The sequence below is a fragment of the Carassius gibelio genome, chromosome B5 (genome assembly GCF_023724105.1).
Source record: "Carassius gibelio isolate Cgi1373 ecotype wild population from Czech Republic chromosome B5, carGib1.2-hapl.c, whole genome shotgun sequence".
Lineage (NCBI taxonomy): Eukaryota > Metazoa > Chordata > Actinopteri > Cypriniformes > Cyprinidae > Carassius > Carassius gibelio.
Window position 1 is genome coordinate 25,609,712 of NC_068400.1, and position 15,064 is coordinate 25,624,775.

At 36.9% G+C, this 15,064-nt stretch overlaps 1 protein-coding gene across 1 annotated transcript; it reads left to right on the forward strand.

The window, feature by feature from the left end:
* Nucleotides 1-32: 32 nt before the first annotated feature.
* Nucleotides 33-14,705, forward strand: ccdc180 (coiled-coil domain containing 180). The gene is made up of 37 exons (XM_052556887.1): nucleotides 33-295; nucleotides 431-561; nucleotides 636-715; nucleotides 1,114-1,223; nucleotides 1,370-1,498; nucleotides 1,607-1,717; nucleotides 1,800-1,895; nucleotides 1,984-2,147; nucleotides 2,370-2,489; nucleotides 2,582-2,661; nucleotides 2,764-2,852; nucleotides 2,931-3,050; nucleotides 3,137-3,310; nucleotides 3,452-3,567; nucleotides 3,706-3,832; nucleotides 3,914-3,956; nucleotides 4,036-4,160; nucleotides 4,232-4,419; nucleotides 4,695-4,870; nucleotides 5,554-5,734; nucleotides 7,465-7,611; nucleotides 7,719-7,863; nucleotides 7,940-8,056; nucleotides 8,134-8,232; nucleotides 8,311-8,397; nucleotides 8,486-8,673; nucleotides 8,899-8,963; nucleotides 9,103-9,211; nucleotides 9,920-10,000; nucleotides 10,094-10,163; nucleotides 10,257-10,401; nucleotides 10,907-11,067; nucleotides 11,289-11,426; nucleotides 11,510-11,621; nucleotides 12,180-12,279; nucleotides 12,394-12,535; nucleotides 14,558-14,705. Exons 1-37 carry the CDS (start codon nucleotides 236-238, stop codon nucleotides 14,690-14,692), a joined length of 4,461 nt encoding a protein of 1,486 aa, XP_052412847.1. The 5' UTR covers nucleotides 33-235; the 3' UTR covers nucleotides 14,693-14,705.
* The last annotated feature ends 359 nt before the right edge of the window (nucleotides 14,706-15,064 follow it).

The window sequence follows — 15,064 nt, forward strand, 5'->3', positions numbered from 1 at the left end:
GTTGGGCTTTTTTACTCCACACGTCACCTGTGTGTCTGCCATAGCAACAAAGAAATACAAAGTGAAGGCCTGAGTGAACGCTTACATGATTTAACAACACCGTAATTTGTATTTGAATAATACGCAGATAATTGTGTTAAAAACTCTTATAATGGACCAGCCGTACTAAAACTTCGCACTTATTTCGCTATAGTTTTATTTTGACTGAAAATAGGCATATTATTCTTTAGCTACAATGGCAGACACGCGTGTGCTTCCCAGTGGTAAAGTTTACCGGCAGATGTTTGAAGCTCAAGTAAGTTAATAGTACTCATAGCATCTGAACGATAAATGTGCGTTTTTACATATTGTTGATGTTTGTAATATTGCGGATCATTTTGAATGCAAAATCCTGGCCTGAAGGCAGCTGTGGGCGTATGTTGATATTCAGGTTCAGTTGTCTCTGGCTCTCTGTGACTCGCGGAGGAAGCGCGTCGGAGATGAGGGCGACTGTCTGCTGAGTGGAGACGCGACAGACTCCGCGTCACAGCAGCTCAATGGGACGTTCAACATCACCACACGGTAACACCTGTTTAGATGCTGCTCCTGCTGAATTTAAAGACATAATTACTAATTAAAAGTGCTCTGTTTGATAGGAACACACTGTACTCTTGTGGAAAAAGAATTGAGGACCAGGATGATAGTGAGGAGGTTTGGGGTCTTCCAGACACTGTTGGTGAGAACTTAGTGATAACTGTTTGCAACATAGAGTCTTTTCTTCTCAAAACCATTTATTTGTTTTAAAAAATGTAATATTGTTAAATACTATTGACATTTAAAATAACCTATTTCTATTTGAAAATAATATAAAGTGTCATTTATTTCTGTGATGACAAAGCTGAATGTTTGAAATGGCAAAACAGCCAATATTCCAGTCTTCAGCATCACATAAATGGTTCTAAGATGAATCATTCTAATATCTGATTTTCTAGTCCAAAAACAGACTAACACATCTTAACATCTTAATAATTAGAAAACATTTGCTGTTTTTCAATAATAATAAATATTTTGTTTAATATAAAATAGACAATGAAAAAAAAAAATCAATCTATTGTGATTCTGTTTTGTCTGTAGTTCCAGAGAGAAAAAACTCGGACATCATTGATCGTCTTGCGGAGAAAAGGCGAAGGGATCACAACAAAGCTGTTTGTCAGTTGCAGACCGAACTCTCCAGCATCAGTGTGGTACTCAAACCTGTATATGTAGTGCCAAAATGTGTTTATTCTCATGTAGAGTCCAGTTAATCTATTGTCCGTTTACAGCTTAATTACTATGGCATGCCAATTATATCCCTCAAAGATGCCTTATATTGTGATATTTCTGCATCTAGGGTTTTGAACCATTATTCAGACAGACAGGAAAGGATATCCTTCTCAGATTGTCAGAGCATAATGACAATATTGAAAACCTTATGCAAAAGATTGAAAACATCTCTGATTTGACAGCACATAGCTATCAGGTGAGGACCAAATGTCATATACAATACTTCCAATTTGTCAAATTCAGTATTTGTGAGTAAAGGAGTTTTAGGGTCACTCCACTGTTATTCATCCTTTGTCTTATAAAGGACATGCATGACATCTGGAACAAAGTCAGCCATGAATCTTCCTTGAAAAGAAAGTGGATTAAAGAGCTAGATGAGATCTATGCCAAGTATGAATCCGAGAGAAAAGCTATGGTAGGTGGTCTATATATTATGTAAAGCATATGTTCCCAGAGTCAGTAGAATAGTAAACTGCCTATTTGTCCCTCTTTCCTAGATTTCAGCATTATTGAGAAAGTCTACCACAGAACTGGAGAAAATCAGTTATTTGATGCCATGTGATGTCCACAGACTGATTGACAGCGAAGCCATGGTAGTACTGTATATTCCACATGACAAATACATATTTGTATGTTTTCAGAAGTTGATTTGCTTTTGTCAAGAATCTATGTTTTCCACAGATGATAAACCAAGCTCTGCTAGCAAATCACCGTGCTTTGGCCAAACTGTGCTTGAATTTGATGGAGAAACATTTGCAGATGGACATTTTCCAAAGGCTGAGATGGGAGGAAAAGCTCCAAGATTGGAAACAAATAAAACTTAATAACACAGTTACCCAGTTCAGGTAGGTGTGATGTAAAAACATTTTTTTTTAAATTTCCTTGACAGAAAAATAGTGCCATATTGTTTACCAACAGAGTGCATACCCTGTCTGATGAAAATAATAGGCAATGGCAAGATGCTGGTTACGATGGCTAGTAATCCTACCAGGGCCACCAGAATAACGTACAGGGGAATGATATTATTTAAAATACAACATATTCCCATATTTATGTTCTTCCTGCAGAGACGTTATGAACAGCCCTCACATTCAGAACCCTAAAAACATTCAAGATACTCTGAGCACTCTGAAGTCAGATCAGAAAACACAGAGAGATAAACGCATCCAAATGCTGGAGACGATTAGGTGAGAAATGAAACGCTAGTCTTGCACCCCATTTCCTCAGTGAATGTTAGTTAACTTGTAACATTTACTTACATTTTCTGCCCCATATCAAGAGACATGAAGCCTCCAAAAATCTCAAAGTCATCAGTTGCAGAATGGTATTCAGCACTGTCTGTCATCAATGAGCAAATAGGTCAGAAAATGTGGTACTTATTACAGTAATCCAGCATTATAAAATGGTAATATGTGCTCTACATCACTTAAAAAAATTCCTCACTATGTTTCATTTCTTCAGATTGTATTCACATTGCCACAATGGAAAAACTTCATAAAAACTTTGAGAACAACTGGCAAGTGTGTTTGGCAGAGGTTGATCTCTTTAAGGTGAGATATAACTTGTGCTTGTCTTTATTGTCAAAGCACTACAGAATTGCAACAATATTCTCCACTCTTTACACACAGACAGAGGTGTCCACATACGGATTCACCTCAGACGAAATACAGAATATTGTTAACATGGAGATACTACCTCTCATTGGCCAGCGGCAATCACAAACTGAGGTCTATTTAGAAAAACTTGACGTAAGTTTGGTTTCCTCATTGCTTTAAATGAAATCTCTCCACTTCTGGACTATCATGTTATATTGTGTACTTTAACATTTTTACAGAAAGCTTTTGAGTGTTTAGCCAAAACCGCAGCTTATGACAGTAAGTGCCTATACAAGTTTATGTGTGGGGCAGCTCAGCTGTGGGAAAACCATTGTGCAGGCATGCTGAACAGAGAACAGCAGCTACAAAGTGCACTGGAGTCCCTCAGTCAAGTCCATGAACTAGAGAACCAGGCAAGATTTTGTTAACTTAAGTTTTAGGCATTTCTCATAAGTAATGCTTGTAATAATCATCTTTTTTGCATTATTTTGTAACATTTCACACCTTGACATGTTTGAACATGGATATAATCTGTCAAATGTCTCACACTACAGAGGAAAGAGGCCCAGCTGGATATGATGTTGGACAAACTGAGGCAGGAAAGCTCAGAAGAAGCTCTGAAAGCCTCTTTAAAGAAGACCCTAAACTATTTGGAAGAGGTTAAGAATGGGTAACACACATTGAGATTTCTTTGAGTTTTTTTGTTGTTTGTTCATTAAGCTAAACTTCACTATAAAAAGAAATTAAAATCAACAAAATAACGAAAGCTTGGACTTTTTAAAAATCATTTTCCTGTATTGTTCTTAAGGTATATGGACATTTATAAAGAGGAAGCTGAAACTGTGGAGTCCTACCCGTCATTAGTCTTGCAGGAATTACAAGTATACAGTCATTCTGTCAGCCAATTTTTTAATGTCAAAGAGGTTTATGGCCAGGTACATAATTAACCAGAACAATCATTTTATCTCTGTTTGTTAAAACATTGTTAAAAAAAATAACTTTATTTTTCATTACAGGACTCGAAGGGTTTTTGCCAACTTTATCCCTCTCTTAAACTTGGTGAGTTCAAAACTAACATTGAGCAACTGGATTATTCTTTTGCCACCCATTTATCATGTTTATTTTGGTGTTTACTCAGGTCGAAGCATGACAAATATTAAAAACGAAAGATTGGAGGCAGAATATGAGGTGAAACACAGAGGCTCACAAAAGCCACATTTCAACCATCGAGGAAGCTCAGCATTCAGCTCATCCAGTGCAATGGTAATGACATATAAACTTACCCTTTTGATTTTTTATCTACTTAAATATTTTCATTTCCTCTATTTTTGTAGGATGACCAAGATTATAAGGCTTTAGAATTTTCAGTCTCTCAAACCAAAGAGACTCTCACTACTGTAAAAGGAAATGTGTACAACTGCTATGGGTTTCACACTACCCACGATGAGGAACAAGAGACAGACCTTAAGGAAACCGAGCTGGTTTTCTACCCAAAGGCTCTCATTGTTGAGTTGCTAAAAGAGTAAGTGTACAGTAGAAATGATAAAATGGAATAATGCTTTGTTTGATCATAGTGATGTCTATCTTGTGTTCTCTGTTCAAAAACAATATAGACTACTTACAATCAACAAAACAAAAGCCAGAAGCTGGAGTGTTTGAATCTGAAAGGAAAATTGTGCAATCAAAAAAAATCCATGTTCTCTTTTATATAATTTACTACTTCTTGCCATTCTTTCAGTTTACTTTAACAAAGAATGAAAGTAATATTGAAAAAACTTTTTTGTTGCCCCATCATAGAGTAAGACAAACATTTTTCAGCCATCTGGAAGAGAGGTTTCATATTACTCTAACCAACACTATCACTGTTGTGGAAGCCAAAAAAAGGAAACTAAAAGATGAGCTGGATCTTCGCCTACAGCTCCACCAACCTCGTGCTGCAAGAACAGAGAGGGACATTCACAATGTCAGAGCAGGTCTGTCCCCTCATCACATCCAAAGTCATTTAGGCTTTTACTTATTTGGAGTAGTGTAACAGCTCATCTGAAAAACCAACATGCTTTAGCATACATATTTAAAAAAATAACAGGAATGACATATTTAATAATAATATAACTGAATGTAATGTTTTCAGACAGTAAATATTTTGTCATACTTAAATAGGATTTTCTAAGTAGAGTTTTAACCCCCCCCCCCCCCCCTTTAAAATACAAAGTGTGCTGTTGAATATACTTGGTAGTAATATACTTTGTAATGAAGTTGCAATTTAGTACATTCAAAATATATTTTCTTTAAATTGAATATTGAATAACACACTATAGTTAAAATTACAATGAAGTGTGCAGTACTATTTTTGTAAACATACAAATAAGTGCACTTCTCTAAATCATGACAAAAGATTAAAATATGATTTAAAACACTCTAAAGTAAAACCGTTAAAATTGCATTATGACAAAGTGAACGAATAAACTTTACTCTCCTTAAGTGGCCTTTTATTTAATTAATTTTCTAAGTACATTTAAAGTAAATATGCGTATAATATTTGAAGCACACTACATGTACAAGTGGACATTCAGTACAGTTAAGTGTACTTCTGTTTAACAAGAGAGAAGTAAAATGTTGCAATCTGACCTTTCATAACTGTTTATTACTGGGCCAGCTGAACTAGTGCTACATCGAGGACGCATGGATCGACACTGCAAGGGTATACTGGACGTCCTAGAAGACTGCCGGACAGAAGTACAGGAGTTACAGATCCAGCAAAATAAACTGACGAAAGACTTTCTAATGCAAATCTACAATAGAGAGAAAGATTTCACCATCGCCACCAGTTCCGAAAAGTAAATGAATGAAAACAAACAGTGTATAGTGGTAATTACAGTATTGTTCAAAATAATAGCAGTACAATGTGACTAACCAGAATAATCAAGGTTTTTCGTATATTTTTTTATTGCTACGTGGCAAACAAGTTACCAGTAGGTTCAGTAGATTCTCAGAAAACAAATGAGACCCAGCATTCATGATATGCACGCTCTTAAGGCTGTGCAATTGGGCAATTAGTTGAATTAGTTGAAAGGGGTGTGTTCAAAAAAATAGCAGTGTGGCATTCAATCACTGAGGTCATCAATTTTGTGAAGAAACAGGTGTGAATCAGGTGGCCCCTATTTAAGGATGAAGCCAACACTTGTTGAACATGCATTTGAAAGCTGAGGAAAATGGGTCGTTCAAGACATTGTTCAGAAGAACAGCGTACTTTGATTAAAAAGTTGATTAGAGAGGGGAAAACCTATAAAGAGGTGCAAAAAATGATAGGCTGTTCAGCTAAAATGATCTCCAATGCCTTACAATGGAGAGCAAAACCAGAGAGACGTGGAAGAAAACGGAAGACAACCATCAAAATGGATAGAAGAATAACCAGAATGGCAAAGGCTCAGCCAATGATCACCTCCAGGATGATCAAAGACAGTCTGGAGTTACCTGTAAGTACTGTGACAGTTAGAAGACGTCTGTGTGAAGCTAATCTATTTTCAAGAATCCCCCGCAAAGTCCCTCTGTTAAAAAAAAGGCATGTGCAGAAGAGTTTACAATTTGCCAAAGAACACATCAACTGGCCTAAAGAGAAATGGAGGAACATTTTTGTGGACTGATGAGAGTAAAATTGTTCTTTTTGGGTCCAAGGGCCACAGGCAGTTTGTGAGACGACCCCCAAACTCTGAATTCAAGCCACAGTACACAGTGAAGACCGTGAAGCATGGAGGTGCAAGCATCATGATATGGGCATGTTTCTCCTACTATGGTGTTGGGCCTATTTATCGCATACCAGGGATCATGGATCAGTTTGCATATGTTAAAATACTTGAAGAGGTCATGTTGCCCTATGCTTAAGAGGAAATGCCCTTGAAATGGTTGTTTCAACAAGACAATGACCCAAAACACACTAGTAAACGGGCAAAGTCTTGGTTCCAAACCAACAAAATTAATGTTATGGAGTGGCCAGCCCAATCTCCAGACCTTAATCCAATTGAGAACTTGTGGGGTGATATCAAAAATGCTGTTTCTGAAGCAAAACCAAGAAATGTGAATGAATTGTGGAATGTTGTTAAAGAATCATGGAGTGGAATAACAGCTGAGAGGTGCCACAAGTTGGTTGACTCCATGCCACACAGATGTCAAGCAGTTTTAAAAAACTGTGGTCGTACAACTAAATATTAGTTTAGTGATTCACAGGATTGCTAAATCCCAGAAAAAAAAAAAGTTTGTACAAAATAGTTTTGAGTTTGTACAGTCAAAGGTAGACACTGCTATTTTTTTGAACACACCCCTTTCAACTAATTGCCCAATTGCACAGCCTTAAGAGCGTGCATATCATGAATGCTGGGTCTTGTTTGTTTTCTGACAATCTACTGAACCTACTGGTAACTTGTTTGCCACGTAGCAATAAAAAATATACTAAAAACCTTGATTATTCTGGTTAGTCACATTGTACTGCTATTATTTTGAACAAAACTGTATGTGTATCGTTTATACACAATCACAATCTCACACTTATTCTGGCCATTTTTATTCACAGGATAAATAAACTTCGTACCTCGCTTCAAACCAGTCTGAACAAGCACATCAGTGTCATCCAGACTTTACAAAGAGACATTCGACAGAAGACAGAGTTTAGATTGGAGGCCCTTAGGGACTCAAATGTCCAGATAATGAGATCTTTCAAGTATGTCATTGACATTCTCTGTATAAGAAATTATAAGTGTTGTGTTTCACATTGAATTTATATATAAACCTTGAATATATTATTAATCACTGATGTATTTTCACAAGATTGTTTTCTGAGGGTGGGAATTTTACACCCCAAGAAATTGAAGTGTTTCATTCACATCTGGAAAAAATGGACAAGCGCATTGATTCTGCAGAGTGGGCTGTAATTCAGGACATGGAAGAAAGAGAAACAAAGTGTCTGGAGCAGGTAGAGATTAAAGAATTATCATGAAAGAATTATTAATTGGACAGGAAGTTACGGTGATAATCCATTTCTTCCTCAGGCCAAGGACACACTCAGGAAGTTCGAGGAAAAATTCAGTTTTCTTGCTATCGATCTGAAGCTTCTTGAAAAAATGCAACAAATTTTTACAAATACACGGGTCCAGATCAGAAGCGAGGTATCATTTAGTCTTATTTCATTTCCTTCCCTCTGTCTGCTGTTAATAATCTGTTGAAATTGTATTTGTTTGCTCAGGCTTTTAAGAGTAACATGCAGAAAAAGGTGATTGACAGCATGCTGAACAATTTAAAGGAAATGACCGCTGACTATGACCAGCCCAGGTCCGATAAGAAGGTAAATGCCCTAATACATTATTAGATTCACATTTATGACCTTATAATACTGGTCTACAGAAAACAATTTGTATTGTAGATTGTAACCAAAGTGGAGATTACCAGTTTGACAATTTCTTTGATGGAGGAGCTAAAGAAGAGGTGTCAGTACCTTGACTGCTTCTTGGTATGGCATTACACATTCTAATGCTATAGGCATATTGAAATGTAATCCCTATAGATGATGGATGATAATAGTTTGATATATTTTATAGGATGCCTCTATGGCTGTTCCCCGACCACAGACTCCACTTCAGGGGGCTTTTGCAGTTGCAGCTCGCCCTAGGTCCCATATGCAGGAAAAAACAGCCAGTCCAGATGGAGACGGCCTGCTCCATCCTAGCCGCATCGGAGTTTCCTTCCTGGATGATGCGGCGGTGGGGGTTATCAAAGGACTGCTCAAGTCAGTGTCCTTAAATTGAAAATGTTCACCAACATTGTTGACATAAGTGACTCAATTCCACTGAAGTGATTCAATTTTTCATTCAGTTTATTTGTGTCATTGGTTCTGTTGTGGGTGATTATTTGTAATGCCCTTAAACAGGAACACGTGACTACTAAATAAAATGAAAAAAAAGGAAATGAACTACTTCTCATGACATACATATTATATTTTTCCTGCTAACAGGGTAGGCAAAGCACAAGACCTCAAGGAGGCAAACTTTGACCCAATAGAAAGACGCTCTTCAGCAGGTTGGAATGTTTATGTGTCCTCATCGTTTACACAAATACGGTTGTTGTGGTGTTATTAGTTAGCTTTTTTTTTTTTTTACACACATCTGTGACTAGTTTTTGTGGTTTCTTTTAAATATTGTAAATTCTTCGCCTTCAGTGAGGTTAAACTCCCCTCTTGGATCAGATTGGAGGTCAGGAAAAAGCCCCAGTCAGTCTGGAATAGAGACTCTGCGCAGAAAGTCAGTGGAGTCAATGACCACCCAAAGGTGTGACTTTTCAAATATGACAAAAGAGAAAGAAATTTAGGAAATACCATTAGAGAAGTGGCTATTTCTCTCTTCTGGTTTTAATGTAGTAATATGTGACTCTGGATCACAAAACCATGCAGTCTTAAGATGCTGGGGTATATTTGTAGCAATAGCCAAAAAAAAACACATTGTATGGGTTAAAATTATTATTATTATTATTTTATTTTTTCTGCCAAAAATCATTAGGACATTAAGTAAAGTTCATGTTCCATGAAGATATTTTGTTAATTTCCTACATTAAATTTATCAAAATGTAATTTTTAAATAGTAATATGCATTAAGAACTTAATTTGGACAACTTTAAAGGTGATTTTCTTAATTTCAAATTTTTGCAACCTCAGATTCCAGCTTTTCAAAAAGTTGTATCTAGGCCAAATATTTTCCTATCCTACCAAACCATACATCAATGGAAATCATATTTATTTAGGTTTCAGATTATGTATGATTAATCTCAATAAAAAAAAAAACAAAAAAAAAAACTGACACCTATGACTGATTTTGTGGTCCAGGGTCACATATAGTATTATGGTAATAATAAAAAATATATATATATGAGCACATAGAAAACAATCTGTAATAGATAGCATACTTTCCACTGAGTGATCATATAAAATGGACATGTATGATAGAAAATGTTTTATAACTTCTTTTAAACATTTCTGTTAGTTTAAGGAGATTCTCCAAACCCAACCGCTTCGATAAGAAGTTCCTTATTTTTGGCTCAAAACCTGAAGAGCAGCAGGACGGGTCAGTGCATTTGATGGCTGTTATTTTATATCTTTTTTTTTCTTTTTTTCTCATGTTAATTTCAGATTCTCTGAATATTTTTGCATTTCTCAGTGTTCCCTTTAAAGCCTCCATCACCAGTATTCTGTGGAAAGCAAATGATATTCTCCTCTTGGTGGCAGAGGTACTATGAAACAATATTAAGAAAGTCAATCTGTTTTATGCAAACAAGGTGTTAAAGCAGTTGATTTTGGACTGAGCTATGTGTCACCATCAGGAGTTCTATAAGAAGAAAGAGCGCCGCTCCGTCACTCGGCCTGAGCAACTGCAGGAGACATTTGATCAGTGTGCAGAGGAGATACACAAAAGACTTCTTATCTACCAGAGCCAATCACATGATTACCACAACAGCTGTCTGCAAGGTTAACCATTGAGATATTGTCCAAAAAGTTACTTCCAAAAATAGGCTAAAATAAGTTGACCAGTTACAATGCTTTATTACGATGATGCCACTTGTTGTTGTTTGATGATTAAGTCAGGCTTGTCAATTCTGATGTCAAAGGTCACTGTTTCTGCCATCATTTACACACCCTCAAGTTGATCCAAACCTGTATGAATTTCTTTCATCTGCTGAACACAGAAGATATTCTGAAAAATGTTTCTGGACCCCATTGACAACCGTAGTATTTTTGTCATATTATGAATGTCAATGGGGACCAGCAACTGTTTTTCAAAATATCTTCTTTTATGTTCATCAGGTTTAGAAAAGATAATGACAGACAGGTAAAATACAATATTTTGAAATGTCAGTAACATAGGATGCCTTGCAATCATGTAAGATAACAATAACAGAGATCTGATTAGAAGACCAAGCAATGTGCATTTCTAATTTTTATTACAATATGTAATACTTTTCACTCTCTGTAGAATTTCAGCTGCAGTTGAAGGCCACTGAAGAGTTTCTGTGCAGTGTACCAGAGAAGCTTTTTTCTAAACTAAGAGATCAATACCTTGAGGAGCTGACGCAAAACATGACAGAAATTCAACACCAGTTTCAGCTAGCTCAGCAGCAGAGTGAACAAAAGCGGGTATGTGAACAAATGCAGAACAATGGTAAGGGCAGAGGAATTTATTCTGTCATCCTGTCCTATCGAGTTCCTCCCATGTAGTCACTCTGAGGAAGAAGGATTTAAACTGTCACAGTAAAACAGTACTATTATCTACTTCAGATATTTGCAATGTAGAACCTGTAGCTATTCATAAAGAATAGGTCACCAGGTTTGTCCTGTTTTGTGGCCTGTTGTCATAGAGGGAGCACAGTGGTCAGTTGAGTGTGCGTCTGAGCCATCCGGCCTGTGAAACAGAACTGAAGCAACTAGTGCTGGCCGAGGAGGAGAGACAGACCAAACACAGACAAGCCATCCAGAATACCAGACAAGAAGTTCAGGTTACAAACTTGCTGCTTTAACTCAAGACATTTCTGTTTTAAAAATCACAAAAGTTAAACTTGGTCTTCTTGTTTCTGAACAGGCCTGTGCACACAAAAATGCCGAAGAATTTGTCACTGCTCTCGCCAGGTTGGCAGAGACCTTACTCTTCCAATTCGATAACCTCATAACCATTCATGAGGTTCAAGTGGGATGTAAGTTTATGAATTAATAGATGGAAATGTAGATGTTGCCACAGCAAAGGTTTGATATGGTTACGATCAGTTTTGGTGTTGTCACATTATAAGATTTATGAAGATAATTATAGGCAATAGGTTATCAGATTTTTTGATGAAGTGTTTGCTGAAAGTAGTAGTATATGTTGAACAAATATGCACAATTCTATTGCATGGTTTTTTGTATGAATAGGTCTTTCAGGCATGTTATCAGCTAAGGACCAAAAACAAAACAAAAAAGGAACCCGTTTTTCCCTATGCACTATGGACTTAATATAATAGTAATCATAAAGCTTTAATTTTGACGGGAAACTGCAATGAGACTTAGCTTTTGTTGACAGATTCATAAATGTGTGTGTGTGTGGGGGGGGGGGGGGGGGGGCTTTAAAAACCATATTTTCATTACGTGTAACACAATAGTCCAACAACGTTACTTACAAAGACAATGTTTTCCAACAATCATAATAAAAACTTATAATAAACTTATAATAATCATTAATTTACTGACTCAAACATGAACGTCTTTTGGAAAAGCAGATGCGGAACAAAAGAAAGCAAATATTACTACACTGATCCGCCAAGCACAAACTGACCCGCTGGAAGACAAGAGCAGTACTCTGATGCAGAAAGGAAGCAGGTGTGGAAATACTGTAATCAAAATAAATCTTTCAGACACCTTTTTTTTTTCTAAATTTTAAATGGGGCATTAATTGTGAATGTTAAATGCTGAATTGCATGTGTTGTTTTGTAGAACATGGTCAGGCATTTGTTATTTTGGATTCACTGATGGCAGCTCATTTCATAAACAATCTCAGGAAACGGCCACCGTCACAACTGCTAAAACCACACTAGGGCATCTTAAGGCCATTGAGGAGCGAGACACAGTGCATGAGGTAAGTTCATTTCAGATGAGTTGGATATACAGGTGCATCTCAATAAATTAGAATGTCGTGGAAAAGTTTATTTCAGTAATTCAACTCAAATTGGGAAACTTCTCTATTAAATAAATTCAATGCACACAAACTGAAGTAGTTTAAGTCTTTGGTTCTTGGTTCTGTTGATTCATTTTTTTATTGAATTGTTGACCTTTTAGAAAATATGTTTATTTACTGTACATGTATTCAATACTTGGAAGGGGCTCCTTTTGCTTGAATTACTACCTCAATTCAGCGTGGCATGGAGGTGATCAGTTTGTGGCACTGCTGAGGTGGTATGGAAGCCCAGGTTTCTTTGACAGTGGCCTTCAGCTCAATTGCATTTTTTGGTCTCGTTTCTCATCTTCCTCTTGACAATACCTCATAGATATTCTATGGGGTTCAGGTCTGGTGAGTTTGCTGGTCATTAAAGCACACCAACACCATGGTCATTTAACCAACTTTTGGCAGTGTGGGCAGGTGCCAAATCCTGCTGGAAAATTAAATCAGCATCTTCAAAAAGCTGGTTAGCAGAAGGAAGCATGAAGTGCTCCAAAATGTCTTGGTAAACGGGTGCAGAGACTTTGATTTCAAAAAACACAAATGCACCCCAAATCAATCACAGACTGTGGAAACTTAACACTGGACTTCAAGCAACTTGGTCTATGAGCTTCTCTACTCTTCCTCCAGACTCCAGGACCTTGGTTTCCAAATTAAATACAAAGCTTGCTCTCATCTGAAAAGAGGACTTTGAACCACTGGGCAACAGTCCAGTTCTTCTTCTTCTTAGCCCAGGTAAGATCCCTCTGAAGCCTTGACCCCATCCTCAGTCCATTCCTTGTGGAGTACACTCAAATGCTTTAATCGATTACGCTTGACAATCCTCATAAGGCTGTGGTTCTCTCTGTTGGCTGTGCATCTTTTTCTTCTACACTTTTTCCTTCCACTCAACTTTTTGTTAACATGCTTAGATACAGCACTCTGGGAACAGCCAGATTATTTGGCAAAGAATGTTTTTGGCTTACCCTCCTTGTGAAGGGTGTCAATGATTGTCTTGTGGACAACTGTCAGATCAGCAGTGTTCCCCATGATTGTCTAGCCTAGTGAACCAAACTGAGAGAACATTTTGAAGGCTCAGAAAACCTTTGCAGGTGTTTTGAGTTGATTAGCTGATTGGCATGTCACCATATTCTAATTGTTTGAATTGGCGGGTTTTTGTAAAAATGTGAGCCAAAATCATCACAATTAAAAGAACCAAAGACTAAAACTTCTTCAGTCTGTGTTCACGGAATTTATTTAATACATGAGTTTCACAATTTGAGTTGAATTACTGAAATGAACTTTTCCACAACATTTTAATTTATTGAGATGCACCTGTATCATTTGTTCTTGTCTAAACATGCCTGATAAGAGCATGATATAGTCTTTTGTTCTCTTTTGTCCTCAGTACAATAGGATCAACATACAGCAGCTGTAAATGAGCTTTATGTATTAACCTTTACAACAGTACCTAACTCTATTGGAGCTGTAAAGTGCCTACAGATAAAAAAAAAAAACTGTGAAAGATGCTAGTTCATCCATTCAGAGCCTTGTCACATCATGCATTAGTGATTTGCAAGGTGTGGCCTTGCACCTAAAACTTGCAGTTTGAATTTTAAAGGAATATAGTTCATCCTAAAATGAAAATTGTCAACATTTACTCACCCTCAATTTGTTCCAAACCTGTATGAGTGTCTGTTGAACATACAAAAAAAAGTTGTTTTGAAGAATGTTGGTGACCAAAGAGTTAACAGTGGCCACTGACATCCATGGTATTTTTTTTCCACACCATGGGAGTTAATGGCTACCATCAACTGTAGAAAGAAAAGAACTCGTACAGGTTTGGAACAACTTGAGGGTCAGTAAATGATGACCATTTTTATTTTTGGATGAACCAAAGAATACGAACATGCATATATTTTAAAAAGTGTTCTGCTTGTGCAACTGTTAATCTTCCCCCAGCACTATGGGCAGAGGGTTCAGGAGGAGCTGTTCAAAGCCCAGCGAGAGTGTGATGCTCAGGAAAGACAGCTGCAGCAGTGGCATGACCATTGGCAGAGTCAGCTAAAAACCCTTGCTTCACTCAACTCTGAATGACCGTGAGACATTTATGAACACTGACAATATAAGCCGGGGCATTAAACACCCTCAAAGAGAAGGGACTCTACACTAAACTACACAGACATGTCTTTCAACTGTGCTAACTCAACATTTACACGCTAATCTGTTCCATGTTGTTGGATTCATGCAATGATTAAAATAATGGCTGCTATGAATAGGCTAATACAAAATTTTATGATATAAAAAAATGTCTATTCCATATTTTCAGGTTTAATTGGTTAGTGTTGTGCAAGGATTAAATAAAAGCCAATTCTAATAAATGCGACCCATCTTATTAGTTGTACAAGTCCCTAAAACAATACAATAAAATTGCCATACAAACCGGATGGTATGTAAACAAAAGAGCAT

Excerpts from the sequence above, each read along its gene's own strand:
- ccdc180 (XM_052556887.1), top strand. The coding sequence starts at position 236 with ATGGCAGACACGCGTGTGCTTCCCAGTGGTAAAGTTTACCGGCAGATG. Across the intron at positions 2,490-2,581 it reads CAAATGCTGGAGACGATTAG|AGACATGAAGCCTCCAAAAA; the intron begins GTGAGAAATGAA and ends CCCCATATCAAG. Across the intron at positions 3,957-4,035 it reads TTATCCCTCTCTTAAACTTG|GTCGAAGCATGACAAATATT; the intron begins GTGAGTTCAAAA and ends GTGTTTACTCAG.